Source organism: Vitis riparia, unplaced genomic scaffold (genome assembly GCF_004353265.1).
Source record: "Vitis riparia cultivar Riparia Gloire de Montpellier isolate 1030 unplaced genomic scaffold, EGFV_Vit.rip_1.0 scaffold756_pilon_pilon, whole genome shotgun sequence".
Lineage (NCBI taxonomy): Eukaryota > Viridiplantae > Streptophyta > Magnoliopsida > Vitales > Vitaceae > Vitis > Vitis riparia.
Genome location: NW_023269770.1, coordinates 89121 through 103844, shown reverse-complemented (window position 1 = coordinate 103844; position 14724 = coordinate 89121). Strand labels below are relative to the sequence as shown.

The 14724-nt window shown below is 32.9% G+C and overlaps 1 protein-coding gene across 1 annotated transcript; it reads left to right on the top strand.

Annotated features, from left to right (window-relative positions):
• The first annotated feature begins 3186 nt into the window (after positions 1 to 3186).
• Positions 3187 to 13925, top strand: LOC117910485 (probable leucine-rich repeat receptor-like serine/threonine-protein kinase At3g14840). The gene is made up of 24 exons (XM_034824555.1): positions 3187 to 3280; positions 3387 to 3561; positions 4590 to 4661; positions 4773 to 4841; positions 4952 to 5023; positions 5116 to 5187; positions 5337 to 5408; positions 5520 to 5591; positions 5682 to 5753; positions 5846 to 5917; positions 6008 to 6079; positions 6855 to 6926; positions 8854 to 8919; positions 9839 to 9898; positions 9979 to 10014; positions 10202 to 10242; positions 10612 to 10988; positions 11153 to 11348; positions 11535 to 11681; positions 12021 to 12139; positions 12252 to 12462; positions 12544 to 12781; positions 12866 to 13016; positions 13317 to 13925. Exons 1-24 carry the CDS (start codon positions 3193 to 3195, stop codon positions 13710 to 13712), a joined length of 3018 nt encoding a protein of 1005 aa, XP_034680446.1. The 5' UTR covers positions 3187 to 3192; the 3' UTR covers positions 13713 to 13925.
• The last annotated feature ends 799 nt before the right edge of the window (positions 13926 to 14724 follow it).

Sequence of the window (14724 nt, the reverse complement as noted above, 5' to 3'; positions counted from 1 at the left end):
TTTAATTGTTTTTTATTGTTTTTAAAATGATTGATGAAAGTTCTTTTGAAAAATCATTTGATTTTTTATTCTATAAAATAATTTTAAAAAAATAAGTTTTGAAAACACTTTTCCAAAAAAAAATATTTTTATTCTTGTGTATCGAGTTGAAGAGAACAACAAAGCAGATTCTAGATGGATTTACCCATATCTCCGTCCTGTCTTACTTATATAAACCTATTTCTATTATCATTGAAATAAATTATTTAAATGGGATTGGTGATTGAATATGAGAATTTTTTATATTAAAAAATTAATTATATTAAAAAATATATTTTAAAAATAAATAAATAATATAAAATTTTATAATTTAAAATCTAATTATATATACATAGGAGTGCAAGGCAATACTCCATCCCGTCCACGATTTGAGAAAAAGAAAAAAAAAAAAAAAAAATCTCAAATTCATCCTTAATCATTTTATCTTGTTCCTGAATTGGTACGAGTCTTACCATTAGGTCGAGACCCATATCTACATTTGACTTTTTCCACGCAAATGGATGGACTTTTGGTCAACGATAAGGAGAAAGATGACCAAGACTCATTCCATCCCATGCGTTACTTGTGGGATGACGTGGATGGAGAGATAAAAGCTCTTGACCGTTCCAACCCCATATTTTTTTTCCCTCCTTTCCCGCGTTAACATCATCGAATCCAACGTGTACAATTCTTAATCCCATTAATTTTATTTTAATTTTATTTATTTATTTATATCTCCAATTTATTTATTTATATTTTTATTTAATGATCTAAATTTCATTATATACATATTAACTATAGATATCTTTTATATGATAGATATCACTATCATACTTTAGTATTTTTTTTATAAAGTTTATATTTCTATTTATAAAGTGATTTATAAATTATTTTTATGCCATATCAAACAATTTTTTTTTATGATAATTTAACCTGGGGTTTTATGTCAAATTAAGACAATCATATCAATTGGTAAAGGACAATAAAAAATAAAAAAAAATAATAAAAATAATAATCAAGTTAGATAAGTTTTTTTTCTATATTTTATAATATCCTCTTCGCTAAAATGAAAATTTTCAAATATACATAATTATAAATAATTTTTGTTATATTTGATTTTATATTTGCTTTTGGAGTTGATAAATGAATTTGAATTTTTTTTTTACCTTTTTTTTACTTTTTCTTTCTCTAATACATGATGGAAATAGGGTTTATGAAGAAAATGTTAATAAAATTTAATGATTTTTATTTGCACATAAATTTCAAATTGAGAATTTTTTTTTCTTTTTCATCCTTTTTGTAAAAACCATCTTCAGACCTCCACGACTTCTTATACTTTAAAATAATTTGAAATAAATTATGGATTAATTGTTCATAAAATTAAATTAATTTTTACATAATTTCATTAGGCAACTTTACTCACAATTTTTAGAAAAAGTTAATTAAAGTATTAAAAAGGTATTTATTGAATGTACGATAAAATCTAAGTTGCTGGATAATTGTACAAATAATGGGTCAAAATATAAAAGAATGGGATTAAGTATAAGTAGTGAGATCATGGTAAAAAAAAAAAAAACAAATGAGTTCAAGATATAAAATAATAGAACTAGACTTGGTACTAAGCAATGACCTAAGTGTTCATGTAGAGCGATGTGATAGATTATATTTTCCTATAAATACCGAGTCAATACTCTTATGGTATAACCCAATTTTTTTTTCCCAGGTAGCAGTTGGAGGGTGAAATATTTTTTCATTTTAAAACTATCACAAACTAAATAATTTTGAATCAAAATCATTGGTGCACAATGATTTCAGAGCTGGCAATTTTAGCTATAAGGCATGAAATAGGGCTAAGCAAACCCTAATGATATTTGAAGCACTCATGGATGGAAGCCTCCCATTGAAGTAAGTTTGGGCTGGTGATTAAGAGTCTTGAGACAAGGAAATTAAATGGTAGTTGCTTTATTTGAAAATTTTCCTTTTTCTGTCTTTATACACCCTTTTTTTTTTTTTTTCCTTTTTCTTGCAGCTTTTTTTCAAGTCAAATTCATACTATATCAAGAAAAGTCACCTCAAAGCATCATTCCAATCTCTTATAAAAATGCAACTAGCACCCAAAATTTAATACCCACAAGTAGCCCATTTACAAAATAATTTAACTTATCGCCATCTTTTAGATAAAAAAATGAATCATGGATGAGTATGAAAATTAGTTTGATTTAAAACCCTAACACCCTTAAATAGAAAAAATAAATATAGATAAAATTTGAATTAAAAAATACTCTCGATCCATAGTAAATTAAGACTCTTATGTTATGTTAAATTATAAATTTGATCTCAAATGTAATGAACCAATAATAAATCTTAGGTTAATTTAGATTAAGTCCCCATATCCTCAAATAGAAGAAATAAACTCTGACTAGGTTTAAAATAAACGAGAAAGCATGGAGAATAGCTTCTATATCATATTCATATTGAGTTACTAATTTGACTTAAATTTTTTGGTGAATATTAGGTTAATGTTAGATAAAACCCTACCACATATGACCGCACCATCTAAATTAAAACTTACATGTATCAACATTTGGGGTTTGAAAGATCTAAAGAGATTCTATTCACATGGCATGACATGGTACTAGAATGTAGGCCATGAGCCTTAAGCCTCTTTCTCTAATTATTGGAAAGTGCAGTTAATGCTTCTAAATCAAAGAATCCTTCTATGCAAGTTAGTATAAAATATATATGGAACTTGTAAAATCCTAGAGATATATATTTCTTAACGTCATTGTCACTTAACTACTATTTTCTTTAGGTTTTGGGTTTCTTTCATAAGGGTCAATATCATTATTTAATTCATTTCTAGGAAACCATCTCCATCCTACACAAAATTATTAAAAAATATTTATTCAACTATAACTTACTTCTAATCTATGATCTCTCAAATATAGTTTTATGTTGACTTTTAGTTTTCAAGGTCTATTATCTCATTCTCACTCAAAGTAAATAAATACAAAAAGATAGTCTTCCTCTCCTTGCTTTCCAACATTCATATCTCACTTATGAACAAATGAGCTCTTTTGCATAGCTTCGTTAGCATCAAGTTAGAGCAAAATTTGCTGATATAACTACTTCAAGTGTCTTGAGTTGTTTAAATATCGTTTTGGTTGTGAAGATATGTTCATCGGGATTTTCTTTGCTTCATTCGTTGCCTTCACTTGTTTTTCAACTTCCACACTTGGAGCCACTCTAATCCTAGATGAAGGTATAATTTTTTTTTTTTTTTCCAAAGGTGCATGCATATATGAGTTTGGATAGTATAAACACAAACTAAGCCAACATGTTTTCTTGCTGATGTTCATGAATTACAGTGAAAACTTTGCAAGAAATTGCGAATACCTTAGGAAAGACAGACTGGCATTTTGAAGTGGATCCATGCAGTGGAAAATCGGGTTGGGTTACACTGAATCCAGTGGAGGGATCTGAAAATTCAGTGACGTGCAACTGCACCTTCAACAATAACACCATCTGTCACGTTGTTAGCATGTAACCATATATCCTTTACTTCTCATAACATTTCTATACATCTATACCTGCATATCATACTAAATAATATAATGTTATATGGTTGTTGATAATTATTAGCTTTGATCATTTCACTGAATTTTGGGCTCATGGGTATAGGGTTTGCTCCTTTGTTATTATTATTATTTTTTTTTTGTGTTGTTCCAATTGATCTTGCAGCTCCATGTAAGAGAGGTTTTGAGTATGAAATCATAGTTGATAGAGTCAAGGGTTTGACTTGAGTTGGGTTTGGGATGGGCTAGGTTTGGCCCAACATGATGGGTCTATGTTCTATATTTGGGCCTCCAAGCCCATGGCCACTAATGATGGTACCCATGGGAGCAGCATTCTCATATTAGGGTTCATGGTATGTTTTAGTAGGGATTTGAATTTTGTAAGGTCCATTTTTAAATTCCACTCTAATGGATTTAAGTTTTTTTTCTTGTCACTAGACCATAAAAGTTGCTAGGGTTTTAATCATAGTCTGCTTGATGTATTATTGACTCATTACTCAATAATTTCAATATTTAGGTTATGTAATAATTTAATAGGATAAAAGTCCCATTTTCAAACTGCTTTCTAAATCAGAAAATTATATCATTTCTCTAAAGGGAGTAAAAATAAAATTATGCTTGCTTTGGTTTGGGTCATGTCAAAGTTAAAAGATCCATTCACTTATATATCAGTAAAAAATAATTATAACAAGGTTATGACTTATTTCACTAATTCAAAGATTATGTCCCGATGTTTCCATTCGAAATGTTTTTGGGTGAAAGATTTTTCTAAAATTGATTTTAGGGAAATCACCAGTCAAATTCATCATTAGTAATTTTCTAATTTTTAAAAGTATTTTTTAAATTATTTTTCTTTAAAAACACGTTTTCAGGACAAAGGTGCTTTATAAAAACAAAAATGAGAACCACGACCATGCAATTCCTTGGATATAATTATATAACTAAGAGAATTTAGATACGAAATGAAACCCTAAAAAGGAACTCCACAAATTGCAGAGTGCTCAAAACTCAGAATCTCACAGGGACAGTCCCCACAGAGCTGGTGAAGCTTCCTTACCTGCAGGAAATGTGAGTATCTTTCTAACTTAATTTTTATGTCAAATTTGCCCTCACCCATTTCCTAAATTACCCATTTTGGACTTCAACTAACTTAACTGTAATTCATATTCTTCATGACAGTGACCTCACTCGCAACTACCTTAACGGTTCAATCCCTGAAGAATGGGGTTCCACGAAACTAGTCAACATGTGTGCTTAATTTCTCTCTCTATCTTTGATGGGTTTTCAATAAGAATCTTGAAGCATTAGATTTTTTATTTTTTATTTTTTGGGTGAATTCACATATGGGTCTGTTGCAGTTCTCTTCTTGGGAACCGGTTAACGGGACCGATCCCGAAAGAGTTGGGAAACATCAGCACTCTTGTAAACTTGTAAACTCCTGATTACCCATTTGTTGCCGTCTTTGTATGTGAAGTTTTTAGGTTTTGTTATTTGAAATTTGGAATGAATTTGATATGTTTAGTACCGTGGAGTTCAATCAGCTTTCGGGTGTTCTTCCTCCAGAGCTGGGGAATCTGCCCAGTATAGAGAGGATGTAAGGCCCTTTTCTTTTGTTTGGTTGTGATTTGAAATTTGTTGATTTTATGGGATAAAATTTGTTTGAAATTAGGGTTTTATTCAGAGGAGTTGTGTTTTATTTGTTTGTTTGTTTATTTATTTATTTAATTTTTTCGGTTATTGAAGGCTTCTCACCTCCAACAAGTTTACTGGGGAGTTGCCAGAAACATTTGCAAAGCTTGCCACATTGAAGGACTTGTAAGATTCAGAAGTGCCTTTCTCATTTAGGGTTGTTTGTAGTCTTGCATTGCCAGCCAGTTTTTTGAATTCTAAAATTGATTGTTGCTTTTCCCATTTCACGCAATGCAGTAGGATTGGCGATAATAATTTCACAGGAACAATGCCCAAACTCATCCAGAACTGGACAAATCTTAAAAAATTGTGAGAGATTTGATGTGTTTGATGGACCTATCATTAATTCTGGAAGTTTGTTTTTGGTTATTTATTCAAATTAAAATTCGGTATTGACAGAGTGATTCAGGCAAGTGGTATGAGTGGGCCTATTCCTCCTGAGATTGGGGTTTTGGCAAAACTATCTGACTTGTGAGTTGAACCCTCCTATTTTATAGCTATAATAATTTCAAATGGAAGAGAATTTGTTTTGTGTTCAGTCTTTGTTGAATTTCTCGGTGCAGGAGAATCAGTGACTTGAAAGGAACTGAAGCAACTTTTCCACCATTGAGTAATATGACAAACTTGAATACACTGTGAGTTGAATGCAATAATCTGTATTAAAATTGCAATTTTTAGAACATAAATCGGCCACACATGATGATATGTGTTTGATTCATGGGTAGGATATTGAGGAGTTGCAATCTCAGTGGACCGCTGCCCGACTATCTTGGGCAAAGGACAGGCTTGAAAACTTTGTCAGTATATATTTATTTTCTTTTCCTCTTTCCCCTTTTCAGATAAAGTACAAGTTCTTTTTGTTAAATTCTTTTTCAACTTCCAAAGACTTATGTTCTTTACATCTTACACAACTCAAAATTCTTTATCAAGTTAATGGAGAACTTTCTGTGAATATTCATAAATGACGAATCTATCTACAAAAAATGAATGTAAGTAGTGTGCAGAGGATCGAAACACTTATGACCAAGGATCCAGCCACGAATTCTTTCTTTTGAGGTGAACTGAATTTATCAAAGCCTTATATCAAACTTTTTAGGTCTACTACATCTTGAGAACCATGCTTTCCATTACATCATTTGCCCTTGTATTTATTTACAAAGGCTTTCCTTTTTTCATTCCTTTCTCATTGCCTTCCCCTGTTGTTCTAGCACCTTATACTTGAACAATGAAGATCCTTACTATGGCAATCTTTTACCCTTGTTGTGCTTGAGCAAACCATCCCCAGGGGCTTTCCTAAATGTCCTCAATTGATGGGAACTCCTCTTGCAAATGGGTCCACTTAATTTTCTCCTCTCTTGAACTGTAGACTTAGCACCATCTTTGGAAGGTTTGCCTGATTTCATAGACCATGCATATATATTTTGTTTATGTGCACTTTTGCATATATGTCTATATTGCGAACTTCAACATGGTATACTGCTTTACTGTATTAGATTTACTATTTTCAAGGAGATGTAGTTCTTTTGAGGCAGAACAATTTTAATTTTCTTTTGTTTATGATTTCTCTTGCAGAGACGTGAGTTTCAACAAATTAAGTGGAAAAATTCCAGACAGCTATCTTGGTATATCAAAAATAGACTACATGTAAGCAGTTTGTTTTAAAGTACCCTTCAGGTACCAACTGTTGACAGTCAATTTTTTCAATGACTCTTGTGTCATTCAAGCTGATTCAATGGATGAAATTATGCCAAATAAGCCATGATTGAACTGAAAGACCAATTTAATTAGCTAGAGATTTTAGGAGCCACTTGATCAAAATGATCAATTAAGTAAATTATGTAGGTTGGCATTAAAAAAGCTCTCAAGTGTGTTGAATAAATGCCAACCAAAAGGGCAATTTGATGGCCTAAAGTGAACCAATAAGCAATGGTTGAATGAGAGGCCAATTTAGTGGCTTGAATGAAAACAAGAAATCTTAGAAGCTGGTGAATTGAAATTGAGGGACCAAATTAGATAGGTGGCCTTGAAAGGCCTCAAGTATGTTAAAACAAAGGTCAATCTGATGCCAAAGTCACCTTGATTGACCAAATAATTCTTTCGGAACTTAGATTTGAAATCCAAAGGCAACATTAAGGTATAGTTCATAGTGGTGTGTTGGGGTGTGGGGTGGTTAACATGTCCTGAGGTTGGTTTAAAGTTGAAAGATAGTTAGGGCTTTAAGAGATCAACTCCTTAAGCTGAGGTAAACTTGAGAAGACAAAGTATAAATATGTGGAATGTGATAATTAATTGTAAGAACTCATGTTGAACTAGTAAAATAAGAAAGTTGCCAAAGATAGAATAGCTTCCCTTGAGAAGGACCAAGTAGCCACATTTAGTAAATGAGAATTAGAGATTGCAAGATGGATCTGTTTGAAGAGCATGGCCTGATTGAAAGACTAATTGAGCTATGGTTGTTCCAAGGAGAAGTCTAGCAAGGAGCATTTCCTCCTTTAAGAACACTCAACCCTATACTTAAAGGCTTTTGTTTTCAACTACTGAGGATTGTCTATATTCATCTAGATTTACTAATCCACCCCATTTGGATGCATACACTATAAAACACCACTAGTGACTTGTCTTTTATTGGTTGTTACCTCACTCTAGCAGCACCTTCAACATGATCCATGCCATACCTTTTCACTAACATAGTTATCAATTTTCATTCTCAATGCTAAACCATCTCAATCATGTTATGTCATCTTATCCTCGATTGGTTCCCCCTCTACTTTTCTTATGAAATTATCCATGTCTAATTTTGTCATTTCTGTTCTTGTTAGTGAATTTGTCCATTTTAGTATCTTTTTTGTTATCACACTCATTTTACCAGAGAATGTTGTTTTCCAGAAGCCCAACACTTTATTACCCGAACCTTGACTGGTACTATAATATTTGCATATAAAACTTTTCCTTCAATTTGATTGTATGATGTGAACCACACAAAGCTTCTGAAGTAGTTCAGCTCATCCCACCTGCTAGCATCCTTTTAATTTCTTCCCATACCAACACAATCTCCATTTTACCTTTAAATGCAATTTTTTTGGTACAACCTGAGAACTGAACCATCCCAAACCACCTGAGGTAGTTGCTCCTGTCTCAAAAGACATTAATTTATGTAGTGAAGTTAGCTAAATTTATTTTCAGTTTTAATGGCATTATGGCACAGAACCTTACCACACCAAGAATGACTCGTTTGTCACATTTCAAGCAACAATGGTTAACCGGCCTGATGTTTTTCATGGGAGTATTTAGGTGTTATTTTCTCCTTCCTCTTTCATTTTTAGAATACCAAAGGGTCAATAGTACAGTAGTTAATGGTACAATGATTATTTTAAGTTTTCAAAGGAGGAAAACATCTAATGTCAATGAGATACATTCAGGGATGCAATGAAAAACGACTTGTTGATAAACACAGAAAGTTGTTGTCATGACTACTCCTCGTCATGTTTTTTTTCCTTGTTTTCGTTAGTTTTTAATTATGCTCTACATGAAACTAAAACATTACTAAATTGGTGCTATTGATGTTGTGTAGGTATTTGACCGGAAACTTGCTAACTGGACGCATACCCGATTGGATTTTGCAGAAAGGAGAAAACATGTAACTTCCTCTTTCAAATCCTCTCTGTAATGCCTTGGTTATGTTGGTTTAACTATAGATCACGTGGTGAAACATCAGTTTTAGTTTTAATTTTGTGCCTTGACTTCATTGTTAGTTGTAGTGGATGCATAATTGGCTCCATAAGTCAAACATTTGGGACTTGAACATTGACTCTGTATTTGGTCTTTACTTATGGCTACTGGTTTATGTCTCACTCATCTAAGTAGCAAATGTTGTGCTTGATGTCTCCGCCCAAAAAATGCACTTCCTGCCACTTCCGTACTAGTTGTTTATACCACTATCTTTAATTTGTAAATTCATCTTCATTTCTCTTCCTGTGAATTTAGATATTTTATTTGCCTACATTGCTATATTTTTGAAGTACCACATTTTCGTAGTTGAACTTGAAAGAAATATGAAGTTTGTCTTATTCTGTGTTCTCTATAATTTAACATGTAATGCCAATAAAAATAAAAAAAATAATTTAACATGTAATGCCCTTAAAAACACATAACTTGGAATCTGGTGATATGATCATGCTGCATAGTGTCAAAAATGATAAAAAAGAAGGAAAGAATGACATTGGAGGGGAAATGTTCTATTTCCATTTTCTGTTGCATGATTGTTTGAATCCTAGCAGAAGAAAGAGCCATTTTGCAATCCATTTTTAGATTTGAGTAATGATATATGCATTTAGAACTTGAAGTTGTTTATGGTCACTGCCAAATGATGAGCTACTTGCCTTGTGTCGCTGAAGTAAGAGGAAACAATATATCTTATCTTGATGGAGATAAGTAATTAGTAATTATGCAATCTCCTATTATAAACATATATATGAACTATTATAATACAAAATTCTTGTGGTTCATTATGCTGTGTTCAAAAAAATGATGAGCCAAATTGTAACTACTGCATGTAGTGATCTTTCCTACAACAACTTTACGAGTGAAAACTCAGAAGACTGTCAGACTCGGACTGTGTAAGGATTATTTTCTTTCATTTTTTATTTTTTAGATATACTGTTTAGAAGCTAAATTTTTTATTTGTCATGATCTCTAGGAACTTGTTTGGAAGCTCTTCATGGAGCAATAACTCGTGAGTCTCTAATTTACCTCTTTAAGAACTAGTGCCATTTTAATTTAATTTTTTTTTACTTCTATTTTTCTGAAACCCAACAATCGTTTCCTAAGCACAATGGTGGTTTATTTCCTTGTCATGTTAGACATACTCAATTATGAGATTATGATGTTGACTTGTTCTGTACATCACATTATTCTTTCAGTGGAATCGTTTCATGCTTGAGAGGCTTCCCTTGTCCAAAAAGTAAGTAAAACAATATCAGATATTATCTTGATACTGTTGATGAAGAAGAATAAAAGATGACATACATCAAAAAACATCATCCAGGTTTCTTGTCATTCCTCGTGTGGTACAAGTGAAGAAGGGACCAGTTTGCACTGTACCTCCTTTCATGTCTCATGTTAAAGCATATTATGACCGCAATTACTTTAGTTTATCATATGATGCACAATATATTCTTAAAGGGAATTGTGAAAACAAACAAATCGTTGCAAATGTTCTTTCTTGGTGTGGTGTATCTTCTTGTTAATTAAAGTAACTTATTTTTCTTGAACTTTTCATTTGTTTTTGTTCCCTCTTCAATGTTTACACTTTTGTTATTGCTGATCCCAGATTATTACTCAGTCCATATCAACTGTGGTGGAAAGGAAGTAATTGTTGACAACACAACATACGAAGATGATACATATTCATCTGGAGCTTCCACATATCACCAAAGTGAAACTAACTGGGCGTTTAGCAGCACTGGTTACTTCATGGATGATAGTATTACTACAGACTCCTACATTGCAAACAATAAGTCTATACTCTTGATGAATAATTATGCACTGTACATGAATGCACGTCTTTCTGCCCTCTCTCTCACTTATTATGCATTCTGTCTGGGAAACGGAAACTACACGGTAAAACTCCAATTTGCGGAGATTATGTTTACTGACGACAAAACGTATAGCAGCCTTGGAAGGCGCATATTCGATGTTTACATTCAGGTTGTGAATTACATTATACTTTCATCTTCAGTAGCCATTTTGATTTTCTAACTTGCCCCTATAGAAATTCAGATACTTCTATTGAGGTTCTGGTAAAATTTTGGGAATTCATTTCAATTTTTGCCAACAGGAAATTTCAGTTGTTATTGGATTGTAATATGCAGGGCAACCAGGTTCTGAAGGATTTCAATATTGAGGATGAAGCAGGAGGGGCTGGCCAAGAAATCATAAAAAATTTTACTATAGCCGTGACTAGCAGAACATTGGAGATCCGCTTCTATTGGGCTGGGAAAGGGACGACTGCCATTCCTAGTAGAGGGGTTTACGGTCCTCTTATATCTGCTATTGCTGTGACCCCAAGTAAGTTGGGCTCTCTTTACAGGCTTTCTAGTTTTTATCAGTTTGAATAGTTGGGATACATGAAATTCTTATTTCCTATTTTGCAAATTTCCTACTGGTCAGATTTTCTGTCTTTGTTCATAATTTACTTGAAAGTGGATGCCATCTCATCTCTGCATCTCTACTGTTTTCTTGTTCCCGATGTAGATTTTATACCTCCTGCAGAAAATGGAAGTAGTATATCTGCAGGTGCTGTGGTTGGTATTGTGGCTGCAGTAGCACTTCTTCTGCTTCTGGTTCTAGGTGTCCTTTGGTGGAAAGGCTGTCTAAGATGTAAAAATACAATGGAACGAGGTACCTACAAAGCAGTTTCAGAAAATCCGGATATTACTAATTAAGAATTAACTTCTTATATCCCCATTATTTCTAACTTTGGATCAAACCAAAGAGTTTGTTATGCTCTATAGATTCTCCCTTCTTTTTGTGATTTCTTTAGAAGCTTTTCTGCAACCATATCTGGTTTTTCTGGTATTTGGGGATCAGACAAAGTAACTGGGTAAGGATCATGTGGTGGATTTGTTGATTTGATAGGATGTGGAGGGTATTATTTTCATCTCTGAAATCTGTCTCAATGTGTCAAAATTATTGTTATTCTTTTAGGTTTATTCTTATCTTTTTCATCTTCTTCTACAGATTTAAGGGGCCTAAATCTGCAAACTGGTACATTTACCTTACGGCAAATTAAGGCTGCCACAAACAACTTTGATGCTGCTAATAAGATTGGAGAAGGTGGTTTTGGTTCTGTCTATAAGGTGCTCCACAAAAACACTAATTTCCCCTCTCATTATGCATTTAAGGTCTTCATATTGGTTATTTCCTTTAAATTTTTTGCATTGAGGATGAATGTTATTTTCTCAAATATAGGGCCTATTATTGGATGGCACAATAATTGCAGTGAAGCAGCTTTCTTCCAAATCAAAACAAGGAAATCGTGAGTTTGTGAATGAAATAGGCATGATTTCTGCTCTACAACATCCGCATCTTGTAAAGCTGTATGGCTGTTGTATCGAAGGAAATCAGTTATTGCTAGTATATGAGTACATGGAAAACAACAGCCTTGCTCGGGCATTGTTTGGTGAGTGTTATCCTCATGTGAAGATGTGCTTTACTTGACTGCAGGCAATGTCTAACATTTCATTGAAATGATGATTCATAGGGCAAAAAGATAGCCAATTGAAACTGGATTGGCCAACAAGACACAAGATTTGTGTTGGTATAGCAAGGGGTTTGGCTTATCTACATGAAGAATCGAGGCTGAAGATTGTTCACAGAGACATAAAGGCCACTAATGTGCTGCTCGACAAGGACCTTAACCCCAAAATATCCGACTTTGGCTTGGCCAAACTTGATGAAGAGGAGAATACCCACATTAGCACCCGGATCGCTGGAACTTTGTGAGTCACCATGCTCTAATTTCACTAGCAGTTTTCTGAGATCTTACATGGAAATTTATAATGCATAATATTTCAATTTTGCAGTGGATATATGGCACCTGAATATGCAATGAGGGGGCATTTAACTGAAAAGGCAGATGTTTATAGTTTTGGAGTCGTCGCTTTGGAAATCGTTAGTGGGAAGAGCAACACTAGTCACATTCTAAAGGATGGCTGCGTGTATCTTCTCGATTGGGTATAATTTTAAAGGCATCATTTCTTGCATTTGTTGTTTATGATTTTTCTCTGTTTTGAGCAAAGTCCATGATTTGTTTATAGCTGTAATTCTCCAAAATGATCGAAAATCACTTCAATATAGACAGGTCCAGGAACATCTTCAAGGAAAGATTTCTTCCTATCCTCGTTAAAATACTTTTTCATAGCCTAGAGTAGATGTCAATGTTATCCTTATTCATCAACTCATGCTGCAAATAGCTACATTGCAATGGCTTACCATGCTTTTTTTTTTTTTTTCCTCTGGGTTTTCCATTTCTAGGCACTCTTGTTAAAAGAGAACAGCAATCTGTTGGAGCTAGTTGACCCAATACTGGAATCAAATTTCAAAAAGGAAGAGGTTATGGCGATGATCAACGTAGCTCTTCTATGCACCAGCTTCTCTCCAGTGGTTAGGCCGACCATGTCATCAGTAGTGAGCATACTTGAAGGCAGAGCTCATGTTCAGGAAATCTCTTCGGGTTTAAGCATCTCCAGTGATGAGATTAAGCTCAAGGAACTGCGGCAACAGTATGATCTCTACCATGCAAAGAACACCAGTGAGGGCCAAATTCCATGTTTGTCAACAGATGGGCCATGGACCGCCTCTTCCACCTCTGGTGCGGATCTCTACCCCATCACCATGAATTCTCAGTACTGGGAGAATAGAGATCAGTAAATCCATAGTATAATTTGCTTTCGATTTCGGGTGATCAAATACATAGTACCTGTTACAAACCGTACGAAGTCTCATGATCTTATAACATATGTGCATATGTCAAGGCTTGCCTCTTACAAGGTAGGACTTAGGAGGAACTTCTTTCAAGAGGATATGTGATATTATTGTGTTATTTATCGAATCAATATATGCTTATGCTGAGGAGGTCTGTCATAACTGCTAAATCTTGTAGGAATGAGGATCTTCTTCCTAGAGAACTTGGGGATTTTTGAAAAAAAGCCGGGAATTTTAAATAATATTTGTTAAAATACCAGGTTTTTAGCTATTTCTGAATTTATGACACTTTTTTCTAAAGTTCAAAAATTATTCCAATGTTGAGAATGTAATTTAAGAATATTGGAATAGAATAATGTTATTACAATTTGATGATTGCTAATTTATTAAATTTGAAAATATTCAATATATATATATATATAATAATAAATCATATAGTATTTTATTGGCTATAAATGGAAAAATTGTAACCGATAAAAATTTTATTTTAATTGTTTTTTATTGTTTTTAAAATAATTGAAAATAAAATACTACCTCTGAAAGTTAATTTTAAAAAGCATTTGATTTTTTATTCTACAAAATAAATTTTGGAAACTTTGAACAACGTTACATGTAAAGGAGGGCAACATCGGACGGATAGGTTGTATGAGTGTAAGAATGGGAGACTTGTAATTAACAAGTTATCATTTTTTTAAGTCCATTTGGGAGGGGTTTTCTAGAAACATTTTTTAGATTCTTGAAATTATTTTTCTTTAAAATTAAATGTTTGGTGAAGTTTTATAAATCACTCTTAAAAACACAAAGAATTATTTAATGTGATTTTTGAATTAATATTTGGTATTAAACATTTTTATTATAATTAATTTTAGATAAATAATTATTATTGTAACGATCCTACCATTGCTTTATTGATAAAGTGCTTAAAAAATCAACTTTTTCAGAATGTGGGAATTAGTTT

Excerpts from the sequence above, each read along its gene's own strand:
- LOC117910485 (XM_034824555.1), top strand. The coding sequence starts at position 3,193 with ATGTTCATCGGGATTTTCTTTGCTTCATTCGTTGCCTTCACTTGTTTT. Across the intron at positions 3,281-3,386 it reads CACTCTAATCCTAGATGAAG|TGAAAACTTTGCAAGAAATT; the intron begins GTATAATTTTTT and ends CATGAATTACAG. Across the intron at positions 10,989-11,152 it reads TATTCGATGTTTACATTCAG|GGCAACCAGGTTCTGAAGGA; the intron begins GTTGTGAATTAC and ends TGTAATATGCAG.